Source organism: Columba livia, chromosome 2 (genome assembly GCF_036013475.1).
Source record: "Columba livia isolate bColLiv1 breed racing homer chromosome 2, bColLiv1.pat.W.v2, whole genome shotgun sequence".
Taxonomy (NCBI): Eukaryota; Metazoa; Chordata; class Aves; order Columbiformes; family Columbidae; genus Columba; species Columba livia.
In genome coordinates this window covers 69,359,569-69,372,389 of record NC_088603.1, presented here as the reverse complement: position 1 = coordinate 69,372,389, position 12,821 = coordinate 69,359,569, and the positions used below count along the sequence as shown (strand labels likewise).

Below are 12,821 nucleotides of genomic sequence, written 5' to 3'. Positions count from 1 at the left end.
AATTAGGTTTCAGACCTTCTAGTGTTTTAAGTCTTTGTAGTATATTTCAATCACGTTTGTAAAATTTCTTTTACATCACTTAGATGCAAAATATTTTGATTTGTGGTGCTTTTAGTCATTAAAACCACAAGTTTTGCTTAAGCCCTTCAGTCTGTATGAACTTCAAATGTCTTAAGGACTACAATAAAATCTGGAGAGCTGTCTCACAGCCAGCCAGCCTGTGAAAAGCTGTGAAAGCTCTCAGGTTTAGTTTCGCCATTGCTATTGCAGGATGACAGCTCGGACTGAGGGAAGTGGGAGAGGAGTGCGTTGCCCTCTTGCCATAAGTGCAGCTCCCAATGTTCCTCTCTGTCTCAGCAAGATCTTTCAGACCCTGAAAAAAAATAAATCAGAACAAGTTCCCAAAAGCAGCGGGTATCAGCGGCAACCGTGACCCGTAAACATCACATTTGTGGCACTGGCCCCAAGATGAGACCTCAGCACTGTGACTACAGGCACTAATGCATGTGGCAGCTCATTCTCCCAGTTCAGCAGACTGATGAAGTTTGGACTGCTGGGACTGCTTTCCTCTTTGAAGGCAAAAAAACCCAAAATAAATGTGCAAGGCCTGGACTGGTTTTCATTTGTGCAAGTACCACCTTTTTTTGGGAACAGCAAGGGTGTGAAACCAGCCTACGGAGCCTGCTGTCAGCAGTGGGTGTCGCAGCCCACAGCCAGTCGATAGTCATTAGGAGCCAAAAAGGCAGAGAAACCCGGCCAACTCGAGCAAAAGATGCAGTAGCAAAGACAAGCATAGAAATCTGGCATTTACTTCTTGCACCGTGGTCTGCTTTTATTCTTGCTGTATTAAAACTGTCATGGGTTTAGGCTAATGCGATTCATTCCTAGCCAGGGATTATTATGCTTTGAATTAGCAGTGCTCTTGAGAGTATTTTTCATGAAAAAAAATGAGGTAGTCCTTCTGAGAAATAGGAGGGAGAGGGGAAAAAAGAGCTGTTACTTGGATTAGCTTGGAGCTGTGTGTGTTTGGAGGGGATGAAGGAGAAGGGCCACTACGTTCATGGCTGATGGAGAGCACAGTGGGACTCCCGGGGCACAGATCTATGTGAGAGGTGATACTGAAATTTGGGGGAGAGCCGTCAAAATATAGAAATGGTTTTGACACTGTGTTTGGCTTTTAATGAACCCATCCTTTGGGTAAATTCCTTTTGACTGCAGTGTGAGTTTTGCCTGACTGTGAATCCATACTCTGAATGGGAAATGCTTCCCAGAGGCAGTGAGAACACAGCTGGTGTGGGATGGAGGGGATGTGCCTTAAAAAGGGAGCGGATTTTTAAGAGGTGTCAGTTCTCCAGGGAATGGCCTCAGCAACTCTGAGATTTAGTAACTGAGACACCTGGGTAGCAGAGATGATGGCTCAGGATGGGGGAAAGGAGAGAGGCTGAGCAACGGCAGGAATTCCATTACATTCCAGCTGTTGGTTTATGCAGCAGTAAGCCGAATTCAGCAGCGCTAGTGTGTCATTCCCAGTTTGCTCAATGGGCCACTTCTACACTCTGTATCCCCCAAGTAAGGCAATAAAGACAATACCAGCCTGTTACTTTCAGCAGCATCTCTAAAAAGCTGCAGTAGTGGAACACTGTGTGATCTTCCATGATTTAACCAGAGGCATCTCAAAAATGGAGGCGGGGCTAAAGACATCTGGATCTGCATATAGAGTGAGGTGGTCTGTACCCTGTGCTGGTCTTCAAAGCCCAGCAGGTTCCAGTCAAATCAGAAAGTGTAAGGAAATATCTCACTTCCTCTTCTTTCTACCCTTATGGTTTGTTCAGCATAGCCAGCCTTGGTGCAGCACGTCCCATCTCCTGTACAGGACAGAGCCTTGTAGTGGGTTCTCTCTATGGGAAGATATTTCTCTAGGCAGCCGGTCACAAAGAGCCAGAACACAAGGAAATGCTTTGCCCAGACTACCTTTTTCTCCTCTGCTTTAAATGGAAAGAGTTTGTTCTCAGAAAAGTCTGCCTTTCTCTCCATTGCCCCAAAGAATATTTGTTTTTAACCATTTATAGTGAAACAGCTGGGCTCGCTCTATCTTGCTGCCTAGTTTGTTGTTTGGTTTTTTTCCCTCCATAAAGTTACAGGCAGCTGTATATGGCAGTGATATTTTAGAGGAAAAAAGAATTGTGTCGCCAATGTTGAAAACAAGCAAAACAGCAACACCAAAATAACCAGCCTTCTTGTAAAAACTGGAGTGGCTCATGTAGTATGTCAGTTTGCAGTTCTGATAATGGAACTTCCTTTGCGTTAGAGATGCATCTCCGGCTGTTCCCTTGAAAAGCCACCTAAATTTGGCACATTTAAAGCCTTGGAAAAACTTCCTTTGAGACACACAAGAATCTGCCAAGCAAAATCTCTGGTGATTCTGTCAGAGTGGAGTGCTCATCACTTTAGAGCGCTGTTTTTGTTGAGGTTCCCAGGCCTGTGCTCATGGCTGAGGTTAATACTTAGTATACTCGAGGTGAAGTAGAAGCACTGGGCTGCTGTCTTCAGAGCAGGAGAGGTGATGGTCTGTGTCCTGTCTTTATGAATCCAGACTGCGTGTGCGCACAAACCACTCAAATCAGTTTTCCTGGCAGTGTCACATTACAAAACAAGCCTGGGAAATTACATCCCTCAAAAAAAACCCAAAAAAAAAAAAAAAAAAACCAAAACAAAACAAACAACAACAACAACAAAACAAAACCAACACCAAAAAAACACCTCCTATATAGTGACTGAATTGCACAGATGGTTTTTCTGGGGATGTTATTTCTCATAACTATCAGCATACATTTTCCCTGCAAATGTGAGGCTGGGGGCCATGCAATGTGACTGCGCCAAGTGACCACCCCCAGACTTCTCTTGCTTTCATCAGAGAGCAAGGGTAATTTCAATTCTTCTGGGATTTTTTAAAGTATTGAGACTATCATGATGTATTACAGTGTAAGGGTAGCAGAAAGATGAATTTTTTAACAACAGAAGTTCAGTGAAAACCTGTAAACCCTCCTTAGCGAATTCAGCCCTGCGTGTGGATTCTTAAAATTCTCCAAGTCCCTGTGTTAAAAGACAAGTATAAGAATAGGAGGCGAATGAGTGGCAGAGAAATGGGACTGGAAGGAACCTTCTGAATTTTTAGCACCCTTTCTGTCACTAGGAAATTCCTAATGCAGCCCCTTTTGTAACCCAGACAGTTTTAATGGACATAGTAATGGTACCAGAGGGTCATTATTTATCAGGGTACTTGCTCCTGATAACTATTAGTTCATTAATCCTTCCCATTGCAAAAAAAAAGAAGACTCGCAATATTTCTTTTAGGCAGTATTGTGTCATTTTGGGAGAGCTTTCTCTTCCCCAGTCTGTCATGCTTCCCCAGGAAAGGCTGGCAGGTGGGCTGTCAGCTGTCTAGAGCGATGCAGAACGATTTGTTAAAGATTATAACTTTGTTATTTTCATAATCCACATTCCTGTTGAAGCTGATTGTTAATACTGATCTTCACAGCAGATCATTGATTCTACTGAAGAGAGAGAGAAAATAATAAAAAATACAATTTTTGCCCTTTTTTACTGTTCTCTGTAACCATAGAAAAACTCGACCATCTGTGTGGTTCTCTGGTAATTTATTAAAATATTTATTTCACTTCCCCACCCTCTTTTTTTTTTCTTTCTGAAACTGAAGCTGAGGAAGTGGAAAGACTGGCTGCGATGCGTTCAGATTCTCTAGTACCTGGGACTCACACGCCGCCGATCAGGAGACGAAGCAAATTTGCCACTCTTGGAAGGCTTTTTAAGCCATGGAAATGGAGGAAGAAGAAGAGTGAAAAATTTAAGCACACTTCTGCAGGTAATAGTTGCGGTCGGGTTGACTTGTTAATCTGCTACTGTTTGCTCAAAAAGACTAAAAGCTCAGAATACAGCCCCATTTTTATATACTTTTAAGGCTGTTGAAGCATGGCTGGGAGAGATTCGACAGATTTTCTAAGAGATCTTTGTTATCAGCTTTTTCTTTCAAAAAACGCCAACCAACATGTTGGGGGCACTACAATTAAAGCAGCAGCACACCAAAACTGTACATTCAGGTTCTGCTACTTGAGCATAACCCAGACGAAATCTTCTTACATTGATTTAGCAGATTACAAGTAAAGGAAATGGCCGTATGAAATACAATGCTAGTGGAGGATTTATCCACATTGAAACTCCTGTAAGTGCTAATAGGGAAGCAAGAAAAGTAATGACAAAGGAGTCGATACTGTGTTGAGTAACTTGTGTAACTATAAATTATTTGCAGGAAATATGTGTCACTTGTTTTCCGAGAAAAACAAATCTGTCTTCCTGCCACACTCCTCTTTCTGCTATCACTTCCTAGCACTTCTGGTTTAATACTATTTTTAATTAAAGAAATATGGAAAATTGCAAAAACGTGGTTTTATGTTGCAAATTGGTCTGAGCAAGCATCCCAGATCGCGGCACTGCGGCACATGGTGGACGTTTTTACCTGATGTGTTTGTTTTCAAGTTTTGCAGTCTATTGACAAGGTTTCTTTGCTTAGTTCTTCCTAATAATTACTACATGCGGTTTTGTAAGTCTTGAGCCTGGATTTTCTGTGAGAAAACATGAATTTTCTTCTGATTTCTTATTGTTCTCACTAGAACTAGCAAGAAAGCAGTGAGGATCTTGCTCCTGTAAGTGCCAGAAGAGGCTTGAGTTACAGCCCCGTTGCTCTCTGACCTGTTTGTTTTACAGTGGAAGCTTTCAGGCAGGACTTTGTCTGCCCCTTTTGGCACCACAAACCCCATACCCCTGAAAATGACCCATAATTGCACAAGAAGTCTCACTTAGCTAAGTGCGAATTCTTGCATGAAGTTAAATGCAGACTAGGAGTTTTCAGGGTTCATACCCAAAGGTGCTCTTTACTGTGTGCTGTTTTAGCTGCTCTCTGATTCATCAGGCAAAGACTAATTAACTGGAATACATGACTGTATTACTCTTGAGTAGTGATCATTTTTTTGGCTTGACAGCTGCAAAGCTATTGTCACCAAAAATGACATGTTTATGCAAAACGAAAGTCTTGTCTTTCATGTTCTGTATCAGTCACAACCATAGTGCAGAGTAGCAGGAATTCCATGAAAACCACATAGCTCTTAAGGGTATGTGGATGCTGTGGTGACAACTACTTTGAACCTCATTCTAGCATGCTGGCTTAGTTGTTTACAACTAGGAGGATAACCATGGCAGTTCAGGACTTACCTTGAGTTGCAAAAGCTTGCCTAGTATTTATTTGTATGGTTTGTCCAGCTTCAGGAGCTTGGGCTGAGCTGCATGCTGCTGTGGTTAGACTGATGAGTGTGAAGCTCTCAAATATGCCTGCGTAGTCTGCTCTAGGCATTATAAGAAGTGTTACAGACATTTGCCTCATTTACCAAACCATTTGCAAAGTACAGAGTGATTAAAACCAGAGGAAAAACATGTATTTCCCTTTCTCAGAGGAAGCTTTACCAGGCATGCTACCAGATCTCCTCCCCTGGTAAAGAGGGACTTCGGAGTGTGAAGAACTCATTTCAAAGCTGGGTTTCCAGGCTGCAGAGAATATTTGTCAGTTGCAGTACTGGGTTTGATCTCAGCTGAATCCAAACCTTTTTTTATTTTATTTTTTTTTCATTTCTAGTAAGCTAACAGTATCCTGCAGCTGCTCTGCAAAATTGGTGTTCCTGTCAGCTCCCCTGCTACTAACTACAGCAAAATTGACAAGGATGCCCAATTTGTTGAGCACCCTGCAGGAGGCACCAGGAGAGATTTACTTCTGGACAGTGCCAGAGCTGAGGACACCGCGGTTTCCATCAGCCCCAACCCTGGGGAACAGGAATCCACCAGGATCCTACCAGACCCACCTGGCAATTCAGCAGCGTTGTTTGAACTTACTGTGTGTAATACCAAAGATTTTGCACCGCAAAACTAGCATTTTTCTGCCAACATTTCTGTGACCTTTCATCTAATACCTCTGATCTCACTGAGAAAATATATTTAATTTTTACAATAAATCAAAGGACAAGCTTATGAGATGACATAATGAGAGTCAGCATGAAACTTTCTATTACAGGCTTCTTTTCTTCCAGTGCGCTGATGAATGTGATGCTTGGAAAAAAAAATTATTTCCCATTAGTGTCCTACAGGCATGCAACCAAGCTTCCCACCTGCACAGAACATCAGTAATTATCAAAAAATAAATACTAATACAAGTATTTTATTAGACTCTTATTTGCTGCAACAATAGATTCAATTATTTTAAATGTCAAAAGTAGTAAGGGTCGAAACGCATAACCTTATCTGTTGAAACTTCCTTTGAAATTAATGGGAGTTTTTTCTGGGAAAGAACTGGAAGAGAGAGAGAATCAGGCTGGTATTTAAGGTTGAAAGGTTGCCTTTTTCCTGAGATTTCCAAGGGCTAACATTTTGTATCCATGTCTTCGTCAGACTAAAAGCTCTGATTATTTATTCAGAGGTGAATGCTTTATTTCAGTGGTCAGTAGGCAAAAAACCTTTTTAGGTAGAAAATTCATAATTTGATTGATGGAGGATCTTAACGGCATGCTTGTTACATACAGTTCCTTTCAGCACATCAATACTCACATCAAGATATTTGAGCATAACAAGTCCCCCATCCTCTGTCCTCATTATTGTATTGTCACTGACAAGTAGGAGGTTAAAAAGTTGTCACTGACAAGTAGGAGGTTAAAAAGGTGCATATGTTTCGTATGCTTTATATGTTTAAAGGTTACCACCATGTGTTGGTTTTGGTATCCCTGTAGTGACTATGCAGAAAGGTTTAAAGTCTGACATTGCCTTGGTGCTTACTCAGTCATGAAGGTGAAAGTCATGGCTTTTGATGCAGACACCTAATGCCTTTGCCTTGCAGTTGGTCTGTCCGTGAGCATCACCATTAGGTATGTTGCAGAGTGGCCAGAAGAGGTAGAAAAGACCATGCTATGGGGTGATCTGTTGTTGCAGATGGTAAGCACCCGATGAGCCCACATCTGGGGTTTGGTTTGAGCCAATGTCTTCTACTGGAAGGTGCAGTATTAAGGAGGTTGTTTGGGACATGCACCGTGAGTGACAGATGGGCTCCATCTGTGGCCAGACTCAATCGCAGAGCGAACGGGAAGGGAGATTACACTGTGTAAGGGATGCCAGTGTACCGCAGCGGGGCCAGAAACAAGTTAATTCTCACTGTAATCCTGCTCCTGGACAGAAGTGAAGCTCCCTCCAGCACAGAGCGATTTTCAGTGTCAGGACTGCAAATCATTTTATGACAGAAGGTCCTAATGAGAGTTTGTTGATGGACGCTGAAACTCCCAGATTACAATATAAATGCTCCTGGCAGTGAAGTTACGTATACAGGGAGTTAGGCACATAAATTAAACTCAGCCACAATGTTATTCATACTACAGTCAAAACTGTGGTGTAATTTTATTTTTAACTCAACTACAATTCCATCTTGCACAGGAAGCATGGAAACCTTTATTACCATGGAGGGCTGAGGACCCCCCACGGCAATGAACAGTATGATAAAGCTGACAACTGTAGATTTGGGAGCACAGGCAAATTTATAAATGGCAAGGCTATATCAGCTGATGGGATGATTTCTTCTAACTGCTAAGCAGCAGTGTCCCTCATGGCTGAAGAAGCCAGGAAGAAACAGTGAATTTTCTTTGCCCAAGCACATTTCCTTGGCTAGATGCAGCTGGGATGGCTCCAGCAGGCTGCACAAGATTTTTAAAGCTGCACTGGGCTCTCTGAGAATCGGCAAAGCAGATAGCAAGAGCTGTTTCCTCAGCCAGACCTTTGTCATTGTTTTTTAATACCTTGATCTTGTTCTGGTCGCCTTGATGTGAATTGGAAAGCAGTTCCTGGGTGCGCTGTTGTTTCATTGCAGTGCCATACACGTGCCAGTGAAATGTCATTTCCTGGCGATGTTTTGGAGAAGGAAGTGCTTCTGAAATAAAGAAGCCTGAGGGAAGATAGGTTCTGGGCTTACTTGAAATATTATTGAAGTTTTTTATCACTGTATTCATCGAGAGCCAACTGCTTGCAACCTTTCAGGAAAAAGAAAAAAGTTATTTCACTTGCTTGCAGGAATCTGAATAGGGAAAAATGTCCTCTTTTGCTACTTCACATTTCTGGTGACCTTCATTCTTAAGAATTGGTGTGTCCATCTTGCCCCATCCTTGCTTCCTCAGTTGCAGTGCTCAGGGAGAGGGGAGGAAGAAGCGTGTAACCTTTAACTGGAGAAAACTGGTCGGAATGAGAAGAGGAAAGCAGAAGACAGTGAAAAATTAAAGGGTGTGGAGAAAGCTCAGCTCTAAGTAGGAGAGGCAAGGGATTCGGGAATGTTTGGGTGAGGTACATAGGCACCCTGTACAATGAGCAGAGAAAGGCCAGTGTCAGAAGAAAGCTCCACAGATCTATTGCCAAGAGGATGGTTGTCTGAGACAATCAGTAATACTGAAGAGAGAAAAGGAAGTCTCGTCTCCTGGGTGCTTTGAAACCTCCCTTCATTCATGTTGCAGATCGTTCTCCTAAGAAATACTTACTTCTTCTTCCACAAGGCAGTGAGGGCAGATCAGCCCTCCAGTGCCACAGCTCCCTTCCCCAAAACACATGGTTGAGCTGAACTGTTCTGTGGCCAAAAACAGGATGCGACAGCGACTTCCTGTCCTCATCCTTGGGGTGCCCTCCCAATAAGAGGGAAGTCCTGTCTCATTTAAAGTTTCATTTGCTTAGTGTAAAATTGTAGAGGCTGGTGTTTGGCAACCCATCTCAAGGTGTAGGACTGGGGAGTTTGAAGGGATAAAGACTGAGGCTGAACAAAGTAAGCAAGGCATCATCAGTTGGGTTGGGGAAGGTTGGGCTGGCGGACTAGGACTTCCAAGGCAGGTTCATGGGTTAATCTGCTGCTCAAGGGCCTTAGGACTCTCTTGATCTCTGTCTGTACAGAGGATGACAATCTTCTCTAGCTAGCAGTTACTCCATTAAACTGAAATAGATGAGGCCTGCGTGCTGGATCTAAAGATTGAGGCCAAATAGTGCAGGCAGTGCCACAAAAGGGAGCATCTGGGTTTTTTCAGTTTGCGTTTTAGGAAGTGCATACATGCTCTTCCATTTACTTTCGCTCTTACTCAAGCCATTTAAAGAAAATCAAGTGTGCCAAAACAAAATCCACTCATGCAACCTTTAGCGGCCCCACTCCCGGAATCTGCTTTAAAACAGCCATTCATTTTATGCTCAGATGCTATTTTTTCATTTGCTAAGCCTCAGTGCTTTGGTTTTTCCAAACAGAGTTTTTTGAAAAGTGCTCTATAAAAATTCATATGTCAATGTGTTTATATAAGTTAAGTCTCCCAGTCAGCAGAGGGTTTGTTTAAATTTGGCAACACTTACAGGCAAGGACTTTCGATGTTCCTGATGAATAACAAGAAGAAAACAAAATGTGGTAGATCTGTGCAATTAGAGGAACTGCTATTCATAAACTGTCCCCAGATCATTTTATTCCTACTGCCAATTATTTCTAACTGCAATAGGTAAATATTTTGAACTTTGCTTTCCAGAATATTCCAGCTGGTAGAAATTCAATAACTTGTTGCCAGTGCTGCTCCTAAACCTTCTTACTCCCTTCTTCTTTGCCAGTGGTCGCCTCTTGTGTTGTCTGGTGTAAAACTCTCCAACTGTTAAACTAGTCATGCTGTCAGGGTGACAGAAGCGCAGCCTGTACACCCGCCTGCCCTCGCCTCTGCCTGTACTTTTGAGGAGGTGGCCTAGGGATGGAAGAGATTTTGGATGTTTTTTCCCAAGTGCCTGCCAGGTTATTGACACCTGCCTGCAAAAGTCCTGTTTTCAGCCTCTACTTTGAAAGCAGTGGTTTTGTTTGGATCGTTGGCTAACAAGGATAACTCTGTTTTAACGCACTTCATGGTGCTGTTGTGTTCTCCTGAATTTTTGTTTAATAACTATTGCAATCCCACGTGAAAGGTATTAAGATTTCAGTTACAGTTCCTCTTATACTTTTAGGCCAGACTGTCTCTAGGTCTAGGCATGGAGTATTGAGGTAATTATGTTTTTTCTTCCTTCACCCTCTTACTCTGATGACTTGGAAATGTAATTCTGAATCGGCATGGAGAAAGAGACCAGAGTCTCCCTTGCAGTGTAGCTGTGTCTGCAGTTACCTGGAAGCCTGAAACACTCCAAAGTCCTCTTCTCATGCTTGCTGAAGCCCATTAAGGAGACCTTGTAAAACCTCTTGTAGCCCTTTCAATGTGAGACAGTGAGCAGGCGATATGGACACTGGTCTCAGCCAAGTATTTTTGCGATGCTGGGGCAGCTCATAGAGCATTAACGCTGTATTGAAAACCACTGATCGTTCCCAAGATTACGGGAGAATAGAAAAAAATGGCACTGGTGTAAAACTTAGTCCAGTCTTCCAAGAAGGAGCTCCGGTGTTGTAAAAACCCAGCAATACTACCACTTACTCAGTGCTTCTTTGTTCTGTGTTATGTTGGTTTTTCGAATGACGTGCAAATTGTCACTCTCTGAAATAAAGCACCATATTGCCGGAACTTGGGCTGTTCACGAATACACATTGACTTAAGCAAATATTTTTATCTGAACGAAATTCCATAAAATAAGCACATTATATTTCAGTATATTCTACATTAATTTTAGAAGAGTTTTTATTAAAATATATGTTTCCATTTCAAATTTGAATTAGACATCAACAAGTATAGCTAAACATTTGAATTCTAAATATAAAATGACCTGACAGACAGGAAAATATTTGTATTTTAAGTCTGCTGAAATATTACACTGCTGGAGCTCAAGGACTGAATGAAGAATTGAAATCTATTCTAAGTTTTATTTTTGCATTGATCCAAAATTGCATACTTGATGTATTCTTAATTTTGGAAGTGAAAATTATGTTCTAGGTCTAAATGCAGGTTGCCCGTAGCTTCTCTTTGCATTCACTAACATTTTCTTAATGTCCTTTGAGCAGCTGACCAGACGTTGCACCAGAATTCATGCAAACCTATAGACAACTTTTAAAAAAATTAACCTTTTCCCTTTCTATAGGGGGAGTAAAACTCACCTGTACATTTGCTTACCGCTGTGGAACCAAAGATCCATAGATATTTTTAAACCCAGTGGTCATTTGCAACCGTGCAATTAGATAAACAGCCCAAAGCTTATGGTGGCAGAAGTCACTTCATAGCAAGGGAAAGCAGCAGGTGATGTTTGCTTCTTTATTTCTGGAGTTATAAATTATCAGTGTTTTCAGATCTGTCGTTTAAAGCAGATTCAAAGAATTCAAATGCATTCGGAAGTTGCAGATCTGATCTGTACACAGAAGGCAGTTAAAGTAGTTGTCTGTTTTTATACCTGAATTGCCAAATGGAATCTCCCGATTCAAAAATGGGGGTAAAATCACTCACCCTGTAGCCTGTGTTCCCCTACAGAGCAGCATCTTTGTGTCTTCCTGAGACCTGCTGCAGGACATGTCTGTGTTTTAGTACATGGACTTTGCTTAACTGGGTTGAAAAATACATTTGGGGATTGTTCTAGCCCCATGCCAGCTCTAATGGAACATGTGAGACGAGGCCCTTAAATGTGTCCCTTCTTACAGGAAAGGGATGTTTAATGAGGCTGTTTGATTTTTATGCTAATTACACTTCCAGCTGCTGTGAAGATTATATGAGGCCGCCCAAACTGTAATGGTGCGACATAATTCTACAACAATACATTCCTGTTAGAATAATATAATAATACAATTAATGCATTAGAGAATTTACAGCCAATTTTGAGGACTAGAAGAACAGATGCTGTTAATAGCATAAGCTTCTGCGTGGTATATGGATTAGAGATCTACATTCATTGGAGCTGTTTTAAGAAGTGTTTCACCAAGAAATCAGCACTAATAGAATATCTGGTTGGGGGAAGAGAGAACAAGCATGATTGGAAGAAGCTCATTCTTGTGAAAAAACTGTTGTCTATCCTCAGCTGCTGTTGCTGTGACTCATGAATGTACAGTCTTCATCAGGCTGGGTCCTAACAGATTATTTTAGAATGCTTTCATTTAACAACAAAATGTGTTGAAGCTGCTTTTTAAAAATTTTTTTTTAGCGTGCATTTGAAGCATGGAAATTAATTAGTATTTCTCAGACTGTTGGCTTTTGTTCTTCAGGTTTTTAGTGCCCTTTTCAAAGATGCAGGGGAAAAAAAGCAATATTTCACAGCAGTGTGGAGCCATGAGGTATCTGGCCTGTGAGGAGAACAAAGACTGATTGATGGTGGTCAGCTGTAGTGCCAGGTTATCCCAGTGATCCAAAAGAGCTGCAGAGGTCTTTTGTGGTAGGATGCTGGCTGGGTGCAGGATCCTGCTTTTAAGCAACTTATGCCCCAGGTAGTTTTTGTTATTCCGTAACAGCCACTGAGTATTGCCGTGCAAATTTGTCATTGGTCAGTGATGGATGTTGTGCATGTGCATGTCTTGGGACTTGATGGAGACCATCAGTGGCACCACAGGGGCCGGATGCTTCAGCTGGGGACATCTGCCTGGTGACCCCACTGGTTCCCCCACGCTTTGTTCAGACAGAGGTGAGCATGGTCCTCTCATGTCTAGAACAACGGAGAGAAGAAACTTGTGCTTTTCAGAGCCTGCCGCCAAGTAGTTTCTGACAGTGAAATTTTTTAGATGCTTTCATTCAGAAGCACTGTTGAGGAAGTTTTATTCCTAGAATAAC

The 12,821-nt window shown here is 42.0% G+C and overlaps 1 protein-coding gene across 12 annotated transcripts in view; it reads left to right on the top strand.

The window, feature by feature from the left end:
• PHACTR1 (phosphatase and actin regulator 1) overlaps nucleotides 1-12,821 on the top strand; it is a 333,399-nt gene that overhangs the window by 200,615 nt on the left and 119,963 nt on the right. For all 12 annotated transcript variants that reach the window (XM_065052406.1, XM_065052404.1, XM_065052402.1 and 9 more), the window contains one exon: nucleotides 3,716-3,880. In XM_065052406.1, the coding sequence (XP_064908478.1) occupies nucleotides 3,716-3,880 (165 nt within the window). The remainder of the gene's footprint in view (nucleotides 1-3,715; nucleotides 3,881-12,821) is intronic.